The 27085-nt window shown below is 36.6% G+C and overlaps 3 protein-coding genes, 1 long non-coding RNA gene and 1 pseudogene across 9 annotated transcripts; 1 reads left to right on the top strand and 4 right to left on the bottom strand.

Annotated features, from left to right (window-relative positions):
- Window positions 1-2476: 2476 nt before the first annotated feature.
- LOC136223715 (uncharacterized) lies at window positions 2477-8237 on the top strand. Of its 6 annotated transcripts, none has more exons than XM_066011853.1 (8): window positions 2478-2771; window positions 3275-3480; window positions 3581-3983; window positions 4073-4286; window positions 5496-5603; window positions 5699-5848; window positions 5928-5997; window positions 7834-8237. In XM_066011853.1, exons 1-8 carry the CDS (start codon window positions 2539-2541, stop codon window positions 7911-7913), a joined length of 1464 nt encoding a protein of 487 aa, XP_065867925.1. In that variant the 5' UTR covers window positions 2478-2538; the 3' UTR covers window positions 7914-8237. The 6 variants fall into 6 exon arrangements, with proteins under 6 accessions (XP_065867929.1, XP_065867927.1, XP_065867925.1 ...); XM_066011854.1 differs by having other exon boundaries at window positions 2480-2771; window positions 4073-4280; XM_066011857.1 differs by lacking the exons at window positions 5699-5848; window positions 5928-5997 and having other exon boundaries at window positions 2477-2771.
- Window positions 8238-9237: 1000 nt separating this feature from the next.
- On the bottom strand, window positions 9238-10431 carry LOC136224759 (uncharacterized). The gene has a single exon (XM_066013181.1). It carries the CDS (start codon window positions 10337-10339, stop codon window positions 9380-9382), a length of 960 nt encoding a protein of 319 aa, XP_065869253.1. The 5' UTR covers window positions 10340-10431; the 3' UTR covers window positions 9238-9379.
- Window positions 10432-14983: 4552 nt separating this feature from the next.
- Window positions 14984-16489, bottom strand: LOC136221572 (uncharacterized). Its single transcript, XR_010685178.1, has 6 exons — window positions 16474-16489; window positions 16318-16385; window positions 16027-16228; window positions 15797-15927; window positions 15478-15536; window positions 14984-15310 (listed from the first exon to the last, which is right to left on the bottom strand). It is a non-coding gene; the product is annotated as an uncharacterized lncRNA (long non-coding RNA).
- A 2050-nt stretch (window positions 16490-18539) lies between these two features.
- LOC136221571 (pentatricopeptide repeat-containing protein At2g21090-like) lies at window positions 18540-21599 on the bottom strand. Its single transcript, XM_066008942.1, is given in 3 exon segments — window positions 18540-19261; window positions 19264-19712; window positions 19715-21599. Coding segments are annotated over 3 exon segments (1509 nt in total). The 5' UTR covers window positions 20289-21599; the 3' UTR covers window positions 18540-18775.
- Window positions 21476-26193, bottom strand: LOC136222661 (BURP domain-containing protein BNM2A-like; annotated as a pseudogene).
- Window positions 26194-27085: the final 892 nt, after the last annotated feature.

The following is a 27085-nucleotide window of genomic DNA, read 5'->3' as shown; positions in this document are numbered from 1 at the left end:
GTTCGGCTTCTTCTAAGCCTACGTCCTGTCCCCGGAACACGTTCCGAGATTTCAAATACTCTACTGAACTCTTTAAAGGTAGAGCCTCAAACCTTTTACAATATCAGCAATTGAGTATGACAAGAGTACCTTCCTCTATACTTCTACTCAATCCTAATCTCTCCGCTGAGTACTTAAAACCGAGTACTCAGCCTCTCCTTTCTATCTCTAGAAATGATAAGTGTTTTGTCCTAATACAAAGATGTGCTAAGACACTTTAGACGATTTACAATCACTTTAGACTTTTACACAGATATGAGAAATGTAGTGTAAGAATTTTTGCTTTGCTTCTTGCTTGCAGAACTTGTAGAGATTTGGTCAGCGTAATGGCTTGATCAAGTTCTGTATATAATGAAGCTTGTGATGGCACTATTTATAGAGACGTCTGGGCATCGGTCATTTCGAATTTCGAAATAACCGTTGGAGGGAAACGGCTATATGTCGTTGTCATCCTGACTTGCTCAGAGCTCTCGGCCAATCACAATCGTGTATCTTCTGTCCTCGGTCAGCTCAGCAGATGGTCTCTCCTTTTATGGTAAGGTCAACTGGACAGCATACTGTGTCGTCTGAACTTTGCCAAAAGAGGAAACATTTTGTCTGGAAGTTTTCCTTCGCCAGCTGCTGTCTTGTACGTTTGTCGAGACTACTCAGCAGCTTCATCTTGAAGTTGTTCCCGAAGGTCTTCTAGATCCTTCCGTTTGCTGAGTTGCGTTTTGTTCAAAACGACAACGTCTTGACATACGCGGGCCGAGTGTACTGAGTTGTTTGACTTGGGCCTTGGCTTCCGTATTGGGCTTGGGCCTTTTTATCCTTATGTCTTATAACAGTTTTAACTCAATATTGAACAAACACATTAGTAGAATAAATCAAAGCATTTAAACTTAGTGTGTTTAGAATATGTATTTTAAGTTATACTTAAACAATTTTGTCAAATCAAAATTATGTGGAAAGGTGTTTCAACAGTACCCCTTTTAAGCGGTTTGCAAGTACCTTGGCAGTGATTTTATACATCACATTACAGAGAGAAATGGGCCTTAGGTCTTTCATTGATGAGGGGGTCTCACACTTTGGAATGAGGGAGATAATTGTTTCATTTAAGCCATTAGGGAACATACCAGATTCAAGCCAATTTGAGCTTGCTTGGAAGATATCCTCTCCCATTAGAGACCAATAGCGTTGAAAAAAACCAGGACTGAAGCCGTCAGGGCCCGGGGCCTTATCGGGATGCATCTCAAACAGTGCAACTCGGAATTCCTCCAATGTAAAGGGTCTAGTTAATTGCTCATTATCGCTGGTTGTGATTTTGGGTTGAATTAAATCAGTAATCGTGCTGAAATCGCCCCTCTCACCTGTAAATAGTTTATCAAAGTAAGCCCGAGCCGTGTCACACAAACCATCTGAATCAGAGACCCATTCACCATCATCCCGTTGTAATCTGACAATCCTATTCCGCTTCCTTCTGCTGTTTGCAACTGCATGGAAAAGTTTTGAATTGATATCGCCATCCACAAGCCACTGAAGCTTTGCTCTTTGCTTCCAGTGGTCCTCGGCTTTCAGTAGATTATCAATTACATTTAATCTGGCTCTTTCGTATTCGATTGCAGCCTGCTCGGATGAATCACGCCTCAACTGATCCAATTGGTTCATATATTGTTGCGTCTCCCCTCGTTCCTTACGCATCAGATTCTTGCCCCAACCTTCTAGCAGGCCTGCTAAATTAAGCAGACGATCAGTAACCCCTCGGTGCCTACTGTCATGCCAACCCCGCTGGACCGTAGCATCAAGAGACTCCTCTTTGAACCATTTTGACTCAAACATAAAGCGAGGACTTGAGTTATGAAGGGTCGACGGTGTGGTTTGCAGCAGTATCGGACTATGATCCGAGAGAGGAGCCGTAGTATTCAAGGAAAAACCATTAGGAAAGCTATTCTGCCATGATTCGTTGACGAAGACCCTATCAAGTCTTTCCTGAACTTCGTTAGGTTTACCCCGATGGCGAATCCATGTATATTGGTAGCCATGTAAAGGTAGAGCAAACAACCCACGATCATTAATAGCCTCCCTGAATCCTCTAAATATACTATCTTTTATACCATAGTAGAAATCAAAGTTTTCTATATTTCAATATCATGTAACATTATTTCAAAAAAAACTCATGTAACACATTGATGAGAGCAGAAATTCCGAAAGTGTTCAACCATTTGATAAAGTTTTTTATAATATCATTTTCATAAACTCACAATGAAGATTTATATGCTATTGAGAGGTCATTTTTGAATGACTAGTATGTTAGTAAAGTGCAAAGTTAAAAGGATAGATTGTTCAATTTTGAAGTTCACGGGTGTTAATGAAAGTATAAGCGAAGTTAAGGGGCCATAGGCGTAATTTACTCATGGATTGGGTTAGATGCCGACCGCTTTCCGTGCGGCAGCAGTTGGCTGTTGGTGTCGTTAATATTTGTTTCAGCTTTATTCTGTAGAAATTTCGAAGAAAAAGAAAATGCCGAGCAAGAAAAACTGCAAGAGGAAGAAACCGGAACGACCAACTATCCATCCCAACAACAAATACGCAAATAACCCTCCTGATTTTTCTCTGCTAGCTTCTCTTTACCCTTCTTTTAAGCCTTTCGTTTTCTATTCTCGTGACGGTAGACCCAGAATTGATTGGACCGACTTCAACTCCACTCGGGAGCTCACTCGAGTCCTCCTTCTCCACGATCACGGCCTCAATTGGTATTCTTTGATCCTATTACAGTAATACTGTTCGATAATTTTGCAATTGAAGCTTAATTCCTCGTTTTAAGCATTTTTCGAGTTTTTGTTAGGTTTATATTTATGCGTTTCAAGGGGAATAACCTTTGTTCTAATTTCTGATTCATTTGGTGTGATGTTTTTCCCTTTAATAGTGCTGACAATAGATGTTTGTGTTTGAATTAAGTACCAGTTCCATTCATCAGTAAGCAAAGAATTCATTAGTCACTGATTCACTCATGGAAATTGAAGAAATATTAATTCAATACACATGATAGAACCACTTTGGTATTTAATCTATTAGAGCCTTTATTTTGGATTTTCCTTTTCTATATGTTTTAGTTTCAAGTAGTATAGGAAAGGCTTCTACATAAATACTGAAGCTTTTATCCATGTGGTGTTTGTTTATTGAGGTTGACTGGCTTTGTTCGTTGGGTTAGTATTTGTTGTCACTTGTTACATGAGCTCATATACATACTTTGTAGGTGGATTCCTGATGGACAGCTGTGCCCTACAGTTCCCAACAGATCTAACTACATTCATTGGATTGAAGAGCTTCTTTCTTCTCATGTCATTCCAGAGAAAAAAGGCAATGGCGAAACTGTGAGAGGTCTTGATATAGGCACCGGAGCGAACTGCATTTACCCACTACTTGGTGCATCTCTTCTAGGATGGAGTTTTGTTGGGTCAGGTAGCGTTGTACTTCATCACTTTCAGAAGCAAATGTTCATAATCAATTTGCATACTACAAAATATCTATAATTTTTTTATAATGCATAATTTGGATGCAGATGTGACAGACGTAGCACTTGAGTGGGCTGAGAGAAATGTAAAAAATAATCCACATATTTCAAAGCTAATTGAAGTAAGAAAAGTTATCAACTGCCAAGGTACCCTTTCTATTGAAGATGTGCATAATGCACAATCTGTAAATGGAGAGAGAAAAATGGATGTGAATGAATGCATGAGTAATGAATATGATGGACCACCCATTCTTTCTGGTGTAGTCAAGGATGGTGAGAAGTTTGATTTCTGCATGTGTAATCCTCCATTTTTTGAGAACATGGATGAAGCAGGACTAAACCCCAAAACTGCCTGTGGTGGGACTCCTGAAGAGATGGTTTGTCCAGGTGGAGAAAAGGCTTTTATCACTCGTATCATAGAAGATAGTGTTGTGTTGAAGGAGTCATTTAGGTTTGTTATCATCTAGCATCTTGTTGTCATGATTTAATTTATCAATACGCTTGGTTGTGAAGTATGTTCCCTTCTTTTTCTTTTGGTAGATGGTACAGTTCAATGGTTGGGAGGAAAACAAACCTTAAATTTCTGATCTCAAAGCTTAGGGAGGTTGGAGTAACCATTGTAAAAACAACTGAATTTGTCCAGGGGCAAACATGTCGATGGGGGCTTGCTTGGTCTTTTTTGCGTCCTATCAAGAAGATCACTTCACCTCATGTGGCTGCGAAGAGTAGCATATCCTTCATGCTTGAGGTGTGTGTATGTGTTACTCCTTCCTCTCTCTCTCTCTCTAATCTTCTGTCATTAGTATGTCTTTGACAAGTCTTTTTTTTTTTTTTTTGAGTTTTTCCCTCCAATATCTATGACTACAATATCACTATGAATTTAAAGATATGATGTTGCATACATGGGATATACCTATCCGGAACATGGCCATAGTGTTGAGGGGCATATTAGCCTCTATATTGACTATAAGATTGCTTTGGTGTCCAAAATATGTTTTAAAAATGGTAAATTTATCTAATTTTACTAATCCGGATAATTGTAATTAGAGTATGTTATCATTTCACATTTGTAGGTTTAGCTTTAAAATATTGATAAAAGAGGTGGATTGTCTTTATCCCTTTTTCCTTGTTGCATGTCATAATTATGAAATAGAGCTAAAAACAAAATAAAAGAATGTATTTCATGAAGGTGGATTACAATATCAAATTACCAAAAAGTACTAAATAGAAATACCAATTTTATCAGTCAAGCTTTGCGTGAAAGTTAAGAAAATAGATTAAGAAAAGTTTTCTATGGTTGTTTAATTTCTCAAGCCAAAATGATTATGATTATGAAGTTGTCATATTTTCCCTTTATCCATATAAGATATACTTTCTTGATAAAACGTTATTTATCATGAAAGTAATACTCTTTGTATAAGCTCCCACTAAAAAAAAAAGGTATTCAAATCGATTTATTAAATTAAATTTATTAGACTGGAAACTAGTTTCAGGCCCTACTGGTCATAATTTGTCTCCACAACCACAACTATGTGATTATTTAGCTACCTACATATTTTCTGCCAACTTTGTGACTTCAATTCATGCTTTTTATCAGTCTAATAACAGATTGTACTGCCACCATTGCTTTTCTCCAAGTTCATACGTTCATTAACTTGCAGATAGATGAGAATATACTTTACTCTCATTTACAGGCTTGCAGGTTTTCCATAGAGTTGAGATGAATAATATAACCTCCATTTACCAGTAAAAAGATGGCGTTTTAACTTTATTTGTCTGCAAGGGGAAAAGTAACAGACTTCATATACTAGTTTTATGTAGTTCCTACAGGCCAATCAACCTTTATTAGCCAATTATTCTCCTGGACTCATGTTCTATTCGTCACCTGCATGCACATTTTACATCTTGTTCTTTTGAATTTGCACGTCAATGAATTTTATGTAAAATTATGGTATCTTGCCAGGGAATGCAACGCCAATACAGTGCCATAGATGTATTAAAATCAGTTGAATTCTATTTCTTCTCGATGGGTGCATCCTCAAAATTGAACGTGCCATCATTTTCTGTTGATGTAAGAACTATCAATTTTGATCCACTATATCCTATTTTGTGGTGTGTGATAGATAGTTGTGTGTCCTTACATGCAGTACAATCTCATTTTAATAGATTACTCTATCAAATGAACAATGTGATGCACTTCTAAAGAATGAAAGGAAACATTATGATGAACCTGCCAATTGCAATCTTGTGGAGGGTAATTTTGCCAGTTCAAGTTGTTGTAACCTTCCTCCAAGTGACATGTCTTTTCGTATTTCGGTATGTTCCAAGTGCCTAATGTAAACAGAATCAGCTTTTCTGTTGGAGTCTCCATATGATTGCGATATTCATTGTTCAGGTTTTTCAGCAAATTCCAGGCACCCTTTTGGTGAAAGGATCTCTGCAACAGAGAGATAGCACAGTTTCAGGTTTGTTGCGAATATTAATTAATCTATGGGAGGTTTTTGTAGTCATAACGAAATCTATTAGTGTTGTTTCTGCTACCGTTTGTCATCTATGACCCAAACTTTAAAGTGTTGCTTAAAAACTACATAATCACTAGGAAGCACTGAAACTTCTAGGAGGTTAATATATGAGTGTCAGACACTCTCCGGACTCTCTGAGAACACTGGGGACACAAACCTGACACTCCAAAATAAGTGTCTTTTTTTTTAAATATGGGGATACTTCTGGGACGCATCTTCTGAGTTAATTAAGTAGAATATAAGTTTTTTTTAATAATTTTACATAAAAGAGGGGTTGATATATAAAAAAGTAAAAGAAAACCCTAATAAAAAAATGAAATCAAAATCTAACGAAAAGAATATAGCGGCCGCCCCTTTTTGGTAGCTTAAATAGTTTGAAGCATTAAATGTTTCTTTTTGATGAATTAATGACTTGACTTATTATGGATGTTGTTTATGGTTTATAATGACTATGAATGTTATCTATGATCTCTCTCTCTATATATATAGATTTGGTGTGTCCCCACCGTACCCTTGTCTCTTATCTTTTAAAAATGTCGTTTGCCGCACCCGTATCTGACCCGTACGAGTACCCGTGTCGGTGTTTCCTAGATACATCTCCATCTACTACCAAATATTGGATGGAAATACTGTTTTATGCGATTTTTCTGTACCAAGGGCCATATTTATTGTTTTTCCAATTGCATGTACGAAGTCTCTCTCTGTTCTTCCATTTCCTGACCTTTTGTGCCTTCCACTTGAAATTGCAACTCTTGAATGTACCCCTCTATGGTTGCTGATCATCATATATATATATATGATGCACGGAAACTTCAACATACCACATTCCGGCGTGTCACGTTTCCGATACGGAAACTCACGGAAACTGCTGGGATACGTTTCGGGGCCGTTTCTGTAATATTCAGAAGTTGGATACGCGTATCTGTCTGGGTTTCCCAGACAAAAAACGGTTGGATTTCATTTCAGGAAAAAAAACATAGATAAATAGAGCAATTGTGGTCGATAGTTATTTGAAGGGAAAACGAGTAGGAGTATCCAAAAGAGTATCTGTATGTGCAACGAAAATAAAATCTGAGATAAACCAAAAGACAGACGAAAGCTTTCATTGTCTTATCTTTTTTTCTCAAAACGTTTTTTGACATTATTTATATTTCATGTATTTAATAATTACGTTGAGATAAGAGTTTTATAATTTCTTTTATATGTGTTTATTTAGATATATTACAAAAATTCAAATATAAAAATATATTTTTAATATTTATAAATGTGCCCCAATATTTTTAATATTCACACGTTTCCCCCACGTTTCCGTGTCCTATCTTTTATAAAAAAGACGTTTCCCATGTCCGTGTCCGTGTCGGATACCATATCCGTATCCGTGTCCGGGCAACATAGTATATATATATAACAAGCTTCTTGCAAACTCTTCTATTTTCTATTATGACATTCTTATCTTCTCCGCATATGTGGAACCATTCCTACGCTTGCTTCTTAATTCTGATTGGCATGTAAACCATATGTTATCATATTCTTTCCAAAGATAGTGAAGGAAAAGAGTGGAACGAGTTTTTGGGCTTATTTAGTCTTTACAAGATGGAACCTGAGCCAACCATGTAAAGTTCAGGGATTCTTGAATAGCTGTTCTTCGATCGATAGTTGGAATTCGTCATATTGCATTCAATCTTGTGCAGTGATTCATATGCAACCACTTTATGAAAATAATTAAGCTGTTGTTGCTACAACCTTCATTTCTGAAGTTCATGAACTGTTCTTTTGCAGGAATGTTCCCATCTGTCATCCAACTTTTAGAGGAGACATTGAGATGCAAGTTTTGTAGAGCTAAGCCTGGTGTCAGTTAAATTAGTCTGATTTTGCAATATACCAGAACAGAATCTAGTCTTGCTGCACCGTGGAATTGTTGATGGCCAAGGCATATTATTATTCAGGGTTTAGACTTCCCAAAATCAAAGGTATTGTAGTATTATTTGGTTTGGAAGAAAAGCTCCACATTTTGTTGTCTAAATGCTAAAGTTGGAAAATGACCTGTCATTGAATGGATATGCCAAGGAGCATCGAAATTCGAAATTCCACTTGCAAATCAGTATCAGTTATACTGATTTGAACCAATCAATTAACTATATATGTACACATTTCTATCTTAACACCAATTATCTTTTTATGAAGTAGTATGCAATATTATTTCATTGGTTGGATATATTACTGGAGGAGTATTATAAAATTATATAATTTCTCTTAATAGAAAGAGTTTTGCTAGAAACTTTATTTAATATCAAAAAAGTCCGACAAAAGAGTGAAGAATAAATGTATTTATACCCGTTTCAGAACCCGTTTAATAGTGTAAGAATGTTCCTTGACAACGACAAAAGAAACCAAGAAGGGCCAAAAACCAAAAAGTTGCAAAAAAATGAAATTGTGCATTGTTGGATAAAGAGGGTAGACAACCTGTCTAACATGGGTGGACGGGTCAGTCCACTCTGGGTATGCTTTCTTTTACTACTGGGAAAAAATGGCGGAGGACTCAGACCACTCCGGGTCTGTTTCATTTCAGGCTCCGATTGTGAGGGTGGATTATGGTAGGTGGAGTGGATGGCCAGTCCACCTATATGCTTTTTCAGAATTTTCATTGTTTTCCTTATTTCTCTTCCATTACAAGAGATGACTGCATCAAGGACATTTCTTTTTAAGTAAATTGTTATAATACAAAATATGAACAATGCATCGAAAACAATTTAAATGTGTTGCTGTAAATGAAGCGATATAGTTAGAGAAATTGAAAGCAATGTATTTTATAGAGATTCCACAAAATCGTCTACGTCGTCTTCTGGATAACATCTTGTGATTTATTTTATGAGCAAAAATCAAGTCGACAAATTGAAAAGCTTTACACATCATGCTTCCAGGTGTTTCGCAAACCTAAAATCGCTTTTTGTAAATTAAAATGAAATTCTTTACAACGTTAAATTTAGGAGTGCTTGACAAACTTTGATTCACTTTTGAGATCATACTAAGAAGCGTTACACAATCACTTGTCACATCAAGTGAGAAACTAATTATTCCCTTACACTATCTAGTGTTCGCAAAGTAATTCTTATAATCAATTTGATAAAAAACACTCCATATAAGCTCAAGAAGTATTGATGTAAGACTTTGGATAATCTATCAGAAAACACAAATAACACTTTAAATTCACCAATACTCAATCCAATCCATATGCACAAAGTTTATGAACTTACAAAGTTTATGAACAAACAAGTGGATAATAAATGATACATCCCAGAAACTATAATTAACAGATTAAAAAAGATTAAGCTTTGCCCTCAACTCTAGCATATGCAAGTCCAACACAAGCATCAACAAAATCTTCATCAATAAAATCCGTAGAAAATATCTGCAACTTATCCCCATATCCCTTTGAAACACACTGAGTTATAAACAGCCTAGCATATCCATGAATCCGCCCGGTCACTGGTTTCACACACAATACTGGATTATCTGCCTGTGGAGTTACTGTATTCTCCACCCTGTAAAAGTATTTCCTCGAAGATACTGGCGCTTGCTCGCTTAAATGCTTCATATTGCTCTCAAATTTCGTCGATGGTAAATCAGTATCAATCCAATTATCTTTCAAATATCCACTGCTCCACAACGGACCTCCATGTTTCGGCTGCGGCGCTTTCCTTGGCTTCCACACACAGATTATTCTCTTCGGCAATAATGCAGCAACTGTCTTTCCAAACACATGATCATCCTGATGGATCAGATATTCTCCGAGCTGTTCTTCCAAGTACTTGTCGAAGTCAGCCGGATCCTGGTGGCCGAATTCTGTCCTGATTTCGAGAATTATGATCTCTGATTGAGTCTCTGATAAGAATTTCTTGATGTCGTTCATAACAATATCGACACTGTAAGTTTTCAGGATTCCATGGCAGACAAGACGATCTTCCTGGATCCGAATATCAAGAACTCTGGTGCCTCTGCAGAGTTGATTGTAGATGGACAAGGATTGACATTGAGCAAATGGACGAGAAACGAAACGGATTCCGATCTTGTTAGTAGCAGAATCATGAGTTCCAGGCCAAACAATTTGATTGATATGAAGTTTATCAGGATTGAGACCGGCCATCCAATTCTTCCTGTCAGGAGGACGATAATCGGAACCAGGAAATCCGTCGCGGCCGCAGGTTCCGTGCATTTCACAGAGATTCTTTTTCTGAACGGAGAGGGCTTTTCGCCTCTCTACTTGCTTGGAGACGTGAGCACCCATATTGTTGGGTATGGGAGACGAAGAATAGTGAAGAAGAAGAAATCTTCCCCTCGATTGGAGAGGGTAGACATAGAAAAAGAAACTGTTTTAATAAGGATCATTATAAGGTGAATGTGGGTTGGAATTGGTAGCTGTTCCGTTTGATAATAGACGGATTATGTTATGTTATGATTATTGTTTATGTCAATTCAATAATGTTGTATTAATAATAATTTGATTAAGACATGGTTGTTGTGTTGTTGGTGGTGGGGTATGTTTTGCCATGAATTATTGGAGGAGTGTATCCACCTGTATGGCTGTCCAAATTTGTCTTCGGTTTAAAGGCAATGCTAAATCCACCAAAGACAATAGAGGTTTGTAAGCCCAACGAATTGCCACTTGGAACCAGAAACAAGAATTCCCTACAGATGAGATTATGAATTGAAGGTCAATATAGTTTGTGAAGTTCTTATTCATCATCAAGATATCAATTCAGTTTTTATATTTCATTTTAATTACAAATCAGTTTTCCTTTTTTATTGGAAGAATATACAAATCGGTTTTTAATACTTAATTCAAATTTATATAGTATAATATCTTGGTTATTTTTTCAAAATTTGCTAATATAAAGACTGATATGATATGTGCTAAATCGGTTAGACAGTATGATTATGTTTTTTTCCATCAGTGACGCGATAGAAAATTAATCTGGTTAAATAAAGTAATCATAGGATCTACTGTTAGCTAGTAATATGAAATGAATCGTTTTAGCTAAAAGCTCGAGCTGATAGTTAAAGATATAAAATATATATTCCTAACAAATCAAATATCTAATCATATTGATCTCCATGTAACCATCTACGACCCACAGTAACAGTCAGGAGCGGAGTGTCACAGTGGATCGGCGACCCTCCAAAACACCCCTTGGGATGGTGGTTTCAGTGGGCTCCATCAATCATTGTATTGCCATGGCTCGGAGCTCCTACAGTCATGGCAAGTCTTTTGCAATTCTTTCGAAGGAAGATAAATTAGAAAACCTAAATTAAACGGCGTCGTTTTGATTTAGGCATTTAGAAACAAAAAAAAAGATAAGAAATACAACAACGGAAATCCAGATTTAAGGCTTGGAATAGCTCAATTCTTTGTCTTTGAGCTTTTTAAGGTTTGGAAAAGCCCAAACCTTTTTTAGCTTTTTCAATCCGCACTCTTCGCGTTCTCTGTATTATATTAGGGTTTTTTTTATTGTTGTTTTCAAAATAACTTCTTAAGTTTTATTGATTAGTCAATATTTTGGTGTTTAATGCTAGGTTGTAGTTATTAGATTTAGGATTTGTTTTGTTTAATTTTATTAATTATATCATTTGAGTGTTAGGTTATTTATTTTTATTTTTTATATTAGGTTTTTATTTTTATTTTTGGGTAGTTTTAATTTTTTTTATTAGGTATTTTTATTTATTTTGGGGTATTCAATTTATTTTTTTTATTTCTTGGAGATTAATTGAGTTGGACTCAAAATTGCCTAAAGCTCCATTTATTTGCCAAAAATATTGTATAGAAACATTTTTTTTCTTGTGCTTGTTTGCTTAGAAAAATAAGTTAATAGAAAAGTTTAGGTTAATTAATAAAAAATTATATGAAGAAAGTGAGGAAAATGTTTTACCATTTTCAAAAGAGAAAAATATTTTTCAAAACTTTTGAAATTTTGTTTCATTCCTTCTTGGCTTTTGAAACAATAGTCACCCACCATTTGTTTCTATTTTCCGATGTAATAGCCGAACACCGGAAAATATTTCATTTTCCAACACAAATTTTTATCTTATTCTTTTTTTTTTTTTTTTTTTTGGTAGAAAAGGAAAAGAAAAATGAATAACAACAAACTACCCAGGAATTAGCCTAGGGAAGCTAACCCCAATCCTATCTTCTAAGAGAAGATGAGAGATGAAACTAGGGGAAACAGGAAGGGTAGTAACGCCTAACGTCCCTTCATGGCCCGTCGCCGCCAAGCGATCAGCAACACGATTCTGCTCTCTAAAAATGTGTCTGAACTCTACGAACTCAAAGGAGGAGCAAAGCCTTATAATAGCTTTGATGAGGTTGCGACTGTTAAGACCCATAGAATGATTCTCAGAAATCATTTTGATTGCTTCCAAATTATCAGACTCCACAGAGAGCCTCTTAACACCCAGCCTTTTAGCAAGATTGATTCCAGTAAGAATAGCCCAGAGCTCCGCAGAAAAGGAAGAACCCAACCCTAAATTCTGGGAGAACCCAGAAAGCCAGACGCCCCCTACATCTCTAAGCACACCTCCAGCCGCAATCTTACCGTTACTGAGGCAGGAACCATCAGTATTCAGCTTCACAACCCCCTCTCTTGGCCTGCTCCATCCCACGAGATGGACATCACAACACTGAGAGGCTCTGGCAAGGGACTCTCCTTTGAAACTATCGATAATAGAGAAAAGTTTTTTCGAGAAGAAATCAGCTAAGTTTGTCATAAAAACAGTTTTATCTCCAAAAATCTCCTCGTTTCTCCATTTCCAAACTTGGTGACAGATAATAGCAAAGAAAATGTCACCATGCTCCATGTATGGAAGCAACTTTCCTCTAACACCATCAGAGAACCAGTCGACCTCAGAATGTGCCATGAAGGAAGAGAAAATATGGTGTGGGAGAATTTTCCTCCAAACCTCTTTACTATTAGAGCAATCTCTAAGAGCATGGCACAAAGTCTCAACATGGCCTCTGCATCTACTGCAAGCTCCAGAATCAGCCAAGTGCCTTCTGTGCCTATCCGAATTAGTAAGAAGCCTGTCCTTAACGCCCAGCCACAGGAAACTCCTAATACGGAAAGGAACTTTAAGGGTCCAAATCGACTTCCACACATCCGAGGGAGGATCAGATCTAAAGAGAGAGAAAGCTTCAAAGGCCGATTTGCAAGAATAAAATCCATTGTTAGTCAGCGCCCAACAGTGCCTATCCAAGTCTTCCTCTTGATTACTCACCTTCACTCCCCGCATTCTAAGGAGAGTCTCAAGGCTAAAGAAAGTATCAAACTTTGACCAGATCCAGTCCCCTTCCGAGTCAACCACATCGGCAATCCTCCAGTTGCGTATATCACTAGGCGGGGGGGAAGAACACACCTCAATTAACGGTTTATCCCCAATCCAGTTATCAAACCAGAAACTAATGGACTTACAATATTTTGTAAAACATAATATTTCCCAGGAAACAACTGGAATCTAAATTACATGAGCTTTTAAGCTTTAAGAGACATGCTTTAACGTTTTGCTTATTTCTTCGACTTGTCCGCAGTCATACCTAGAGCATCTCCAACACTAACTAGCTATTTGACTCTCTAAAATAATATAAAATATTAGTTTAGCCAAATTTAGCTAGTCAAATTTATTTGCTCCAATCATGCTAGCTATTTGGCTTTCTATTTGATTATTTTATCACTAAAAGTGATCAAATTTATAGAATGAATAAAAAATAGAAATAGCTAGCCAAAGAGGCTAGTCAAATTTAGCTAATAAAAATGACTAGCTATTTATTTTAGAGAGTCATGTTAATGATCACCCTCTAAATAGTTAGCTAAATTTGATAATTTAGAGAATTATGTCATCCAATAGATGATTTTAGTTTGTACTTTAGAATGTACATTATATATACACTCTTCAATAAACCACATTGCACGTATATATTTAGCATGCGATAAAAATAATTAAGGTAACCCATAGTGAGCCTTTTAAGGCTTGGACCCATTTCTTTCCTTATTGAAGCAAATCAATTTTGCATGCATAAAGTTTTTGGAATTTTATTGATTATACATTAAGGGTCCGTTTAGTATGTCGTAATGCAATGTAATATAATCAATGTCGTAATGTAATCAAAGTTGTAATGTAATGGAATGGAATAGTAATTCTATTACCATGTTTGGTTGACAATTGTGATGGAATGTAATAACCATTACAATACTTATATTTTCCTAATTAAATGTAATTATAAAATTTTATTTATCAATGAAAAACATAAAAAAGTGAAAAGCACACAAAATGTGAAAAAACGAATCGGAATCAAATACAAAATTAGATTTATATAGTTTTTCGCTTTTTCATATTTTTTTCGTTTCTTTTAATTTCCATTTTCAATATTTTTCACCGTTTTTTTAATTTCCATTTTGCAACATTTTTCACCGTTTTTCTATTTTCTCTTTTTTTTCCGGTTTTTCGTTTTTTTTTTTCATTTTTTGCATTTTTTCGGTTTTTCGTTTTAATTTTTCTTGTTTTCAATTTTCATGTTTTTCTACTTTTTGGGTTTTTGACAAGAATGAGAGGTGGGATTTGAGAAATGAGAGGTTAGATGACAATGTAATGAGAATTCAAGTCATTTTTCTATGTAATGGGGATTATAAGATTTTTTTTAACAAAATTTAATTGAAAGTTTTCTCATTCCATTACAATGAAATTGTAACATGCAACCAAACATGGTAATAAGTCTTCAATGTAATGGTCATTCCATTACGAAGGTCATTACATCTTACCAAACGGGACCTAAGTGTAGATCAACTTTTTGTGTGTTAGGGTACCCACCCATGCCCACCTTATGATGGGTGTACTTGGACATAACTATTTTAAAAACAGTGTAGCCTGGCCCAAACTTGCTAATATCAAAGTACATATATGATTTGGTCTTTGTGTAAGTTTGTAAAAAATATTAGCCAAGTTGGGCTCAGCTTGCCATTTTAGTGGCTGCCTCATAGCATGATCATGGTCTAAGCTCGCCCTACTATGGATCATGATCCAAAATTCCAACTCTAAACATCGGCAATGAAGGTTAGACTCATAATTCAGGCAATGATCTATCATTCTTGGATCTAGGTTGCGAAATGGAAGATTAACCGGAGAGGAGTCACCGATAGGATTGGGGTGTCCGGAAGCCATTTGAGCTGATATAGTTCGTCTGATATAAGTCCCACTCTGTAGAAATACTGAACTGGTGTATTTTCATCATTATGTAAATCAGTAACTGGATTACCATGTAACTTAAGTATCCTTAATTCAAATTTAAACAACATAAATTAGTCTTAGATTACATAAATAACTGAAAATATATAGCTCAATTCAGTTCAAAACATAAAGTGCCATAGGCCACATCTGTACCTCAAATGCACAGTTGTGGATTCATAAAAGAGCTTTCCCTTCTCTACTTCCAAATACTCCTGCCACACCATAATATATAGTGATGACTCCACATGCTATAACACTAACATAAAGAAACTACAGTGTTTTTAAGAATTGTTGTTAGATTAAATTAGACAGAAAAATTGATGAAATAACATAAAATAAATCAACCTTGATGGGGACATTAGGGCCATTGTTTTGAGCACTCTCTCCATCACTCTTAAGAGAGAACTCTTTTTCCAGAATCAAAAAAAGAAGTTACTAATTAGTAACATAAGAGTCTACGAGACAATAGTACCTTAACTAAGGTTCGACTAGAGCTCTGAACTTTGCTCCAGCAGCTCCCAACTCTTGTATTCATTCATTATTTAGCTCGTTGTACTTAGCAAGACGTTCTGATCTACATGGAGCTCTGGTCTTGATCTGTCCCTGTTTTACAAATGAGATATAACAATGAATGATCAGCTAATCATCAATTCAAGAAACTCATGCGTTCAAGGAGAGGAAAAACAAGAAAGCTACCCTCACCATGGCCAATCCAACTGAAAGGTCAGCCATAAAAGCATTTTCTATGTCGTCATGCAATGCAAAGAATATGGACAGCCAGAGTCATCAATCTCATTCCGAAGACAAGGATAGATCTTCCATGGATTTCCATCACACCCCACCCAGCAGGCTTTGACGTTTTCACAGCTTCTATACTTTCAGTTGCAGAACCAATTTGATGCACCTGCCATATTGTGGTCTTAGCTAAGCAACTTCTTTTTCATTGGGAACTGTAATTAATCTCCAAAGAAAAAACACCTCTTTAATGCCTACCAGTAAATGAATAGTACCTTCAGCAGAAGAGCATTGAAGATCTTTTCTTTAATAGCCTTGTCTACACGCTGCCATAAATAAGGGCAAAGCATATCATAAGAAGAGAACAATTTTTAACTATAACCGCAATTTTTAACTACAACCGGACATTTATACTCAATGGACTTTCATCTCAAGCTTTGCATCATCTTTTTTGTTTTTCTTGGGGTTTGTGACAATGAGATCATCACCAACAATCTGCACATGCTCACCAATTTCAGCTATCATCTTTGAGTAGTGCTCCCAATCGTCCTGATCAAAGGGATCCTCAACGGAAACAATTGTATAATCACACACAGAGGAAGAGACGAAAATGAAGAGAACTGTTTCTGGACTGAAGAAAGGAAACCCAATGGAAAAGACCAAAAACTTTGAAGTTTTCAACTCGGATCACAAAAGGAGCTGCTTTCCAGGTTAATTTCACTTCCGGAAAAAATCTCAAGGCATGCAAAAATGATTCATAAAGCCACATCAGGCAACTCTCTGCTTGATTTTTATGAGGCACTAACATTTCCTCAGTAGGAATAAACCTGTTAATTCCTCTCCATACGAATCAACAAGTAAGTTTTACATAAAAGAAAATTACTGAAATTTAAGAGCCGAAAAACAAAAGTTCCATATACATATAAAGGGCGGCCCCGTGAACTACGCATCCCCGCTAAGCGAGAGTCCAAAGAGGGGTCCCACCACAAGGGTGTATTGGGGGCAAGAATCCCCTGCCAATTTTGTTGGCAAGAGGGCGCTCCTAAGACTCGAACCTGTGACCTCTCGGTCACACGACAACAACGTTTACAGTTGCGCCAAGGCTCGCCCTCTAAATGTTCCATATACATATATATCAAGAAAAAAAGTTCAAGGTTGATTGACATCCATATCATACACCTGCAACAGACGTATCACCAAGTTTCGCTCAAACAGGAATTCTACAATTTTGACTTGAAAAATGTTCATTTCCGATTTCTATTCCATAGTTAATAAAGTCGTATTGCGCAGTAAAGCGCAAAAGGGTCCTAGAGCCTTGGGTGCTAGGCGACGGCATGTACCTTAGTGACACAAGGTGCACTAAAAGAATAAAATTTATAAGACTACGATACTCCTTCGTCCCATTATATAAGTCGTTTTAGAAAGTGATTCTTTTTCCAAAATATAAGTCGTTTTAGTTTCCCAAGAATTTCTTTTTTGGTTTTCAGGTCCAAGCATTGAAATTTTGTCTTGTATCCATGTGTTCTTTTAACATTCCAATATTTATCTCCAATCATTACATGAGAGAGATTTTTTTTTTTTAAAATTAACCAATGTAAAATTCATTAATTTAACTCTATATTAATTAATTGTATTTCTTAATTTATGTGAAAAACTCTATAATGACTTATATAATGGGACGGAGATAGTAATATTTAAAATATAAGAAATGATAAATTCTAAAATCAAAATGCAATAAAATACCAAACCATGACAATATATAAATAAATTATAACATGTAATAAACCCCACATTCTAAATCTAAAGTTCTTAGTTGGCTAATAGCTAATTCAGTATTGTTTTTGTGTGTGGGTTGGCTGCTTCTTAGTTCTTTGACTTTCTCTATTGTTCTTCTCTTTTATTTCTTCTTTATTTTTCCTCTGCCTGTGTCAGTGCCTTTCTTTTCCGTTGCAAGTTCGTAACGTTGTACTTGTGTATATCTCTTCAAATTAGACAGATATAAATCCTTTTTCTATTATTACTTATTTTAGACCCTAGATGTGTCTCTAATCTAACGGCGAATATTAAACCTATATTTAACTCTTTTGAAACCCTATTTAACTCTTTTGAAACCCTAGTTAACTATTATAAAACCATCTTTCAACATGGCGCGCCTTTTATCAACTTGTCTAGGCGCGCACCAGCACGACAGTGTCCACCATAGGGAGTTTCTGTGGCGCTAGGCCTAGGGCCTTGTGTGCCATGCACCAAGTTGGCGTCGCCATTAACAACTATGTTCTATTCCATAAAATATCTCTTAGAAAAAAAACATTCTATAAAATACAGAAATCTAATCAATTTCTAGATCCAACAGGAAATAAGTTAAAATAGGAATCCTACTCCTTGTTAGAGGCTTAGAACTTAACTCCACATGAAATCTTACTTCACCATTGGTAAGCAATAAGATATATATTTATTTCATGTTGATGTATTCCGAGATGAATCAAAATATTATTCATGTGATTGTCTATTTGAAATTTTCGGAATAAAATCTCTCAAGTATAATATTGCCGAGATCCAAATCTATCAAATGCAAAACTGAACCGGATACTCCGGTCTTGAATGCTCAATTAAGTAAAAGGAAAATGGTACATGTTGAGCAAAGCTGAATACAAATAAAGCACTTGCACACCTACCTCAATAACACCCGGTTAGAATAGGGACACCAAAAATGATTCTACCTTCCACAATCATGTGACGAAACTTCTTCTTCCATGTGGCCAGCAAATTGATCCAAGGCAGAATATATTACTTCTTTAGAAGGGTGTAACCTATCCGAAACTGTGAAGCTGTGCACCTTATTCTCAATCTCTATCGAACTAATTGCTCGATCCTTCTTTGCACTCTCATCCATAAGCTGTCTCACCTTATCTACCAATTCCCAACTACCAAGTGCAGCATACATGCTTGATAGTAATATATAAGCTGCAGAGGATTGAGGCTGCAATTGAATAAGTTGTTCGGCTGCTTCTCTTCCAAGCTCTGAATGTCCATGGATTCTAAAAATGCTAACTAAGGCATTCCAGATTCTCTCATTTGGTTTACATGGCATCTTATCGAGTTGGTACATCAACTTGTCAAAACTTCCTGTTCGACCTAGGAGATCAATCAAGCATGCATAATGCTCCTGATCTGGAACGACACCATGATAACATGTTATGGACTCGAATAACCATGTATCTGGTTACCATGATCAAGTGAAGACATAGTAGCACAAGCACAAAGACAACTACTATAAGTAAATTGATCAGGTCTGATGCCAAGTTCTATCATTTTTCTGAACAGCTCAAGCACAACGTGCCCCAAACCATGTCTAGCATACCCAGAAATCAAAGATGTCCATGAAACAGAATTCTTAACAGGCATCAAATTAAAGAACTCATTAGCAGCGTCCATATCACCCCATTGCGCATACCCCGAAACCATTGATGTCCAAGTAAGAACGTCCCTGATGTTCATCTCATCAAATAGTCGCCTTGCATCATCCATCACACCGCATTTTGAATAGGCATCGAGAACTGAACTCGAAATAACCAAATTGGATAAAAACCCAGCAATAAAAAAACTGCGCATGGGCTGCCTAATAAGCTCTAGTTCCTTCAACTTCACACAAAAGTATGCGCATTATAAGCTATCCCTAATATCCTCAAATCCATATAAAACCTCAAAGCCTCAATGTAAAACCCACTCTTGGCATGGGCCATCATCATAGTATTCCAGGACACAACGTCTTTCTCCGGCATACTGTCGAACAATTTCCTAGCAGGCTTCAACTTGCCCAATTTAGCATACCCTGAGAGCAGATTATTCCAAGAGTCCAAATTTCTTGTAGACAATTGATCAAACAGCTTGTACGCAGATAAGAGATCGCCGCATTCGCAATACATTCTTATTAGACTATTGGTCAAAAAAGTATTGGGTCGCTTCAATCCAGTTAACTTCATATGAAGGTGAACCCATTTGCCTAATCTAAGTGATTTGGTGTTGCCACACTGCTGGATAAGGAAAGCTAGAGCCTCAGACGGCACATGTATGCCTTTGCTTGCTAAAAGTGAGAGAGAGGAGATTGCTTCAGAAAGGTGACCTTGAGAGCACAGATTAATAAAGGATATAACTATGCAGGGGAATTTTCTGGGATTTGAGTACAATTTGGAAAAGGAAGAGCATTTAGGCGGAGGGAGTGGGGGCATTGGAAAGAGAAACCATATGAAGTGAAGGCCGTTACGTTTAATGGGGTGTCGCCTCCGACGGGATTGTCATCCCTCGGTGTGCTGATTTGATAAAGCAGGTCTCGATCTGCCTGCCCTGCTCGGCCTTCGTTGAGACCCAACGAGGCAATTAGCGTGTCTGCCTGCAAGTGAGGTGAACTATCGTTTACAATTTTAGTCAAAATGAAAAATGCAATATGATTAGGTTCCTGATTCATGAATCTAAGTTCATGGCCAAGTCCATCAAACCATGGCTTGATATTCCAATGGCATAAGCTTTATGTCTTCGCCATTAACTAAGTTGAACGTCAGAATGCATTTAGGAAACCGCTCATTTCTCTCTGTTATCTGGTGCGGTGAGCGTGGAGTAGCACACAACTCTATCTTGTTTTCAAACTTTTTATCTCCCAACGGCTAGCTTTTCCTCGAAACCTCAAGTGATTCTTACTCTAGTGAAGGGGATGGTGAATTCTTCGAACCCAAACACAAGCTCTCCCCCTATTGATAACTGTCAGGGGGCCTGAAATTTCACAACAGAATTTGCATCCCCTGCTCATGGAAACCGAATCAAAGAACCATCAAGATAGCTCATCAGCATGATGAGGAACTTTCAAGGCACCCAATCCATTAAAATTACAGCGCAAATGAAACTACTTGATCTGTAGCAAACTCTTCAAGATGACAACAAGAAGATTCAGGAGTTTTTTGAGGTTCCAGATGTCTATACAGCAACATCCGTCCTCATCGACCCAACCAGCGGTAGAGGTCTGGGCACCGACACTAGTTAATGAGGTAACCCCAACGGTTTTGCAACTGGTTTTCCAATAGGTGGAGGATCAAATGTCGGTTCACATCAGTTGCCCATCCATAGAGCAATGGTCTAATGGAAGTTACCAACCGTACCATCCTATACAGTCTGAAAGCAAGGTTATATGATAGAGGCCCTCCTAAGGGATCATTTACCCTTAGTGCTCTAGTCATGCCGAATCACTCCCCACACAGCAATGGCACCGAAAAAAGTCACCTTCCGTATCCTCTAAGGTTCAAACTTATGAGCAATAACCGAACGAGGAAACCCTTATCAATGCAAATGAACGCCTAAAAGAAGAGGGACTCAACTCAATCCTAACTATTACCGCCTATAAATAGTAGGTAGCCCGATATCATAACTAGAGGTTTCGATCGTGCAGTTTCAAAGTAGATGATTTAGTGCTACAAGACATTGCAGCATTATAGTCCTTCTTGGGAAAGGCAAACTCGGGCAAACCTATGAAGGACTTTATAAACTCATAGAAGATCTCCAAAACAGAGCCTACAAAATTGGCATATCTATTTGGAGAACCCATAAATAATTCATGGAATATACAGACGCTTTGGGAAATGTAATATCACTATTACTCTTTCCTGGTTGAGTAGATTTCTTACACTATCTAACTAAGCCCTTATTTATTTTCAAAAAATAATAAAAAGAACAATTATATTTCCCCTTAGGAGAGCGACGCCCACCCCTCCCCCAACGTGGCGATCTCTCCCCACAGGCTCCCCGAGCCAACCATCATGCATGGAACCGACAAAACATAAAAAATTAAGATACATTTAACAATAATGAATTAAAAAACCAACAATTGTGATATTACATTCTCATCATAACAAAAGAAAGGCTACATGTTAGCCACACAACCTCTCTTAATGGACCACATCATAAAGCTAATCTAACAAAACCTACGCCCCATCAACCATCCCGAAATGGATCTGGAATAGCATCGCCATCCATCGGCAATTGGTACATATCTCTCAAATCCTTACACTCATCAGTGTTATGGCCATCTAATAGTGGTGAAGACATTTTTGCCCTCATGGTAACTTGATGCTCATGATTAGGCAGAATAATCACGATAATCCCCTACTGGTAAAATGCCTATAATGCAATACTTTGAGGCTTTAGATGATCTACAAAAGTTGGCCCGTCAAGGTCGATAGGAGACACATACTGATCTTTCCTACACTACGAGAACACAAAATCTACAGGGATCCTCGACATGCAGATATCCTCATCATTTAGTAAAAAAAATATCCATACAAGATGATGGCATGTTAGGTCACCCGCCCTCTGCCCGAACATCTCATGGTTTCCCTCCATCACACTAGAAGATTTGAACGGCCTCACATTGATAGTGAAATGATTAGCAACTCCTTCCCAAGAACTCACCCTCAATCTCGTCTGGGAAATTATAAGACTCTGATGAACTCTTACCACCTGGTTTCTATGAACACAACACAATACATTACCATAATTGGCTGCATCCTCTAAATTAGGAACCCTTTCCTTCTCCAGAGTATTAGGAATCTGGTAAACATACTAGTAATGCATCTCCGACATCTCAACTCCCTTTTCTTGACCTATCGACCAGTCTCAATGAGCAGTCACAACTCGCCTAAAAGTAAGCCTTCCGCTTTAGAAAGGCTCATCGTTAGACTCTAGATTAGTGAACTTTTAACTCCATCCGCTCAGAAGGAATTTTTGATGACTCGCTTACACCTCCAAACAACATCTCCCATAAAAAATGTGCTCCTAAACACACAAGGAAGCAAAAATTCCGGTAACAGTTGAATGCCTCCTCTATAGGGCCAAAATCTTTTATAGCAGAAACATCGGAGTTATGAGGCCCACCAACCCACTTTCAACTCAGAAGAACTTCGTAACGGCGGAGAAGGGTTTCCCCTCGAATCCAAACGATTTCTTGTTTTTATTATCTTAAGATATTTCTAGTTATAACTTTTTCGAGGGATCAATTGACTCCGAAACATAAAGTAACAAGACCAGAATGAACTATGAACTAACAAAAAGAAGAATGGCCTTTGAGCTCTTGTTCGAGTTCTTCCTTGATGACCGGAAGGGGAGACATAAGTATCAAATGCCTCTTGCCCCTCCATATAACACTTTTTTACCGGCGAGCCATACAGCGTAAAAAAAAAATGGAAGCAATGCAACTAAAATAACCAACATCAGAATAAGGAAGAAAAAGATATCGTAATGGTTGTCTATTATTCCTTGCAAAAAGATCATCCACTTTCAAATTTGTGTAAAAATTGGTAATTCGACTTTCTAATAATCCCTTCCGCGGTGGGTTATAAACCGGTACCCTTAGTACCGAAATGGGTTCTTTACAAGAAAGAATTACTTCTACCAAAAAAGGGGCCCATAACTTCCATTCAAGCCGTTTATGTACCTGCGGATGATTTGACTGACCCCGCCCCTGCCACGACATTTGCACATTTAGATACTACTACCATACTAGCAAGAGGATTAGCCGCCAAAGGTATCTATCCAGCAGTAGATCCTTTAGACTCAACATCAACTCTAACTGTTGAAACACAATTTCCCTACTCAATTTTGATTATGACAAAAATATTATAAGAAAATTAATATTCCATAATTAGTTTAAATACATAAATTAAATGTTGATTTAATTGGATTTATTGTTTGTTAAGTGTGTTTGCTGAATTAAAAGAAAGAAAGGAAATTAAGTAAAGGCCTTGAATAGGACTAAAAGCCCAAGAATCAATTTCGGCCAACAGCTGGAACAATCCAAAACCCGAGTCCAATACAAGAAGGCTAATTCATCCGGAAGACAAAGATCAAACCAAATCAGGGAAGATCAACATTGACCCTGGACACTGACATTGCATCTCTATATCGGAAAAAAAGTACAAGCTACAGGTTGCTTGTCCCCTTGGACAATTGGAAACTTTACCTTATTTGTGCAAACCGTCAGACTGCTTCTCGCAGAGCTCAAAGGCATGTTGTCTCCTGAAGACAAAAGGAAAAGAGAAGTTCAATGGTAGGCTTTTTGTACTAAATACTGAGGATGAAAGCGACAAAAGGAGTGTTTCCCTCCAACGGTCTTTCTGAATTTCGAAAAGATCCATCCTCAAGTGTCACTATAAAAGCCCCATCAAATGTTTCATTTGGACTTGATCATCAACTCTGAAATCAAAAGAGAATCATATTTGAAGTTCCAAAAAGCAAAAGCAAAAAGCTCATACACATTCATAGTTTTGATCTGAATCATGCTTAATAGCCACAAGTGAAGTGCATGGATTGCTACTCTGCTACGAGAGATGAGATATCACCGACATTTGATTAATGAAGATGAGAAGTGTGTGGCTACACCCGAATGAGGCAATCATAGTTATTACTCATTCGATATAATCAATTCACTTAGAGATCAAAGAATATCTGAGAACTAGACGAGGGTGACAATACCATGCCTCATGCTCGACTTGATATCAACTAACAGGGATCACATTAAGATTTCTATTAGGGTTTTTATCTTTTTATATGCGACATTTATCTAATTTTGGTTGCCATGATGGCTTGCTAGAGTGCGCATATGACTTGTGGGGTAAAAGCACTTTTCGGGCCCGATATTAGATTGATCTACATGACCGCACACATAAAAAGTCTGGTTGAAATGCACATTCAGGATAGCTTCAAATCTTTATAATAGTTATATACATGCAAGCAGAAATGTATAATTGATAAATCAGGCTTGAGTGAACTAAATTTTAATTGGATTAAGATACAGTTTAGCCCAATATCAAAGGAAAATTACCTTATAGTAAATTATATTTCAATTGGTTGAAATATAAATCAAATAATAATATTTATAACTAGTCCTGCACCCGTGCGATGCACGGTATGTAAAATATTTTTAAATATATTAAAGGGAAAAGTATAAAAATAAACCTTGTGAATACACCTATTTTCGAACAACACTCATGTGGTTTAAAAGTTTGCAAAATGGTACATTGAGGTTCATTCCGTTAGCAAACACATACAAAATTGACTAACGGTATTAAAAGTCAAAGGGAAAAGAGTTAATTTGGTACTTATATTTATTTATTTTATAAATTAACTCCCATTATTATCTAATTATCATAAACAAACCCCAAAATAAAAAATAAAAATCAAATATACCATCTTCTCCAATTTTTTTCTTTTTCTCCTCTCTCTCCTCTTTATTAATTTCTCTCTCTAAAATCAATTGATTTTCAAATCTCTTTCTAAATAATCAAATACAAAGAAAAAACCAAAATCATCATGGTGGGTTTTTCAATTTCCACTAACCCTTTTCTCATTTTTTCAATCTGTTTCATCCATTGAACATAAATAAGAACATCAGCTCTAAAGAAATGACAAACAGGAGAAGCACCTGGTTGAGTCCCAAGAACACGAAACGAAGCATGATAAACACTAACTGCTTCAACTCTTCCTCCATTATCACCTCCTAACGAAACCATAAACAGCTTATTCTCACTCTTCTAGCTATGGCAGTATAACACTCTATACGGATACGGCAGCGTATGCCAAGCTACCATATTCGGAACTCGAATCTCCTCCGGCTCCGATAAGATCGTATAGTTCTCTAAATTCATACCTGATTTTTCAATATGATTAGTTTGTAAAACTCTGAATTGAGTTTCTAATCCAAAGGTTTTATGTACAAAATCAATTGTAGATTCTAAACAAGTTGCGCATACTTTAGTTTTGCCTTTAATTGGATTAATTTCACACTGTTTGAGTGTATTTTCCATGGATTTCGCTTGAGGAGAATCTGGTGAGAATGAGAATAAGTGAAGGAGATAAGGAAAATGAGTGTATGAGAAAGGAATTGAATTAGCTTCATTTTTGGATGAATCAGCTAGTTGCTTCGAGTTTTCTTCCTCACTGGCTTCAAGTTCTTCTAACTAAAAAGTTCTTCAACGCCTGTGTAATTCAGGAAGAAGCTAAGAAGAACGAGAAAAAAAATCAGACTTTAGTTCAATGGATGAAACAGATTGAAAAAATGAGAAAAGGGTTTGTGGAAATTGAAAAACCCACCATGATTTTGGTTTTTTCTTTGTATTTGATTATTTAGAAAGAGATTTGAAAATCAACTGATTTTAGAGGGAGAAATTAATAAAGAGGGGAGAGAGATGAGAAGAAGAAAAATTAAAAATTAAAAAGAGTTGGAAAAGATTTTTATTTTTTATTTTGGGGTTTGTTTGTGATAATTAGATAATAATGAGAATTAATTTATAAAATAAATAAATATAAGGACCAAATTAACTCTTTTCCTTTTGACTTTTAACACCGTTAGTCAATTTCGTATGTGTTTGCTAACGGAATGAACCTCAAGGTACCATTTTGTAAACTTTTAAACCACATGGGTGTTGTTCGAAAACAGGTGTAACCACAAGGTTTATTTTTGTACTTTTCTCTATATTAAATATAAGTAAATAATATGAAAATATGTATGAATATCTAATTTACAATCTAACTAATTTTATTATAATAATTCACTATAAATTATTAAAAATCTCTTTGAATACAACATTTTGAGTATGATTACATATCCTATCTTCATCGTCGCAAATAAGAATCTTCAATCCACTTTTACTTTTGACTCTAGATACTGCAACATACATCTGACCATGACTAAAAACTGAACGGGGTAGATATAAACCAACATGTGAAAGTGATTGCCCTTGACTTTTTATTGTCATTGCAAAACAAACTGCTAAAGGATATTGTCTTCTTTGGAATTTAAATGGCAATCTGATATCCGAAGGAGCCAGAGCAAGTCGAGGAATGAAAACCTTGTGGCCTATATTGCAACCAGTAATTACTTTTGCTTCAATGACATGTTTTCCCAATTGAGTGACTACTAATCGAGTACTATTACACAATCCAGAAGTTTGGTCTATATTACGAAGTAACATCACAGGTACACCAA

The sequence above is a fragment of the Euphorbia lathyris genome, chromosome 3 (assembly GCF_963576675.1).
Source record: "Euphorbia lathyris chromosome 3, ddEupLath1.1, whole genome shotgun sequence".
In the NCBI taxonomy this organism is placed as follows: domain Eukaryota; kingdom Viridiplantae; phylum Streptophyta; class Magnoliopsida; order Malpighiales; family Euphorbiaceae; genus Euphorbia; species Euphorbia lathyris.
Note: the sequence above shows the minus strand (reverse complement) of the source record. Positions and strands in the feature narration are given on the sequence as shown.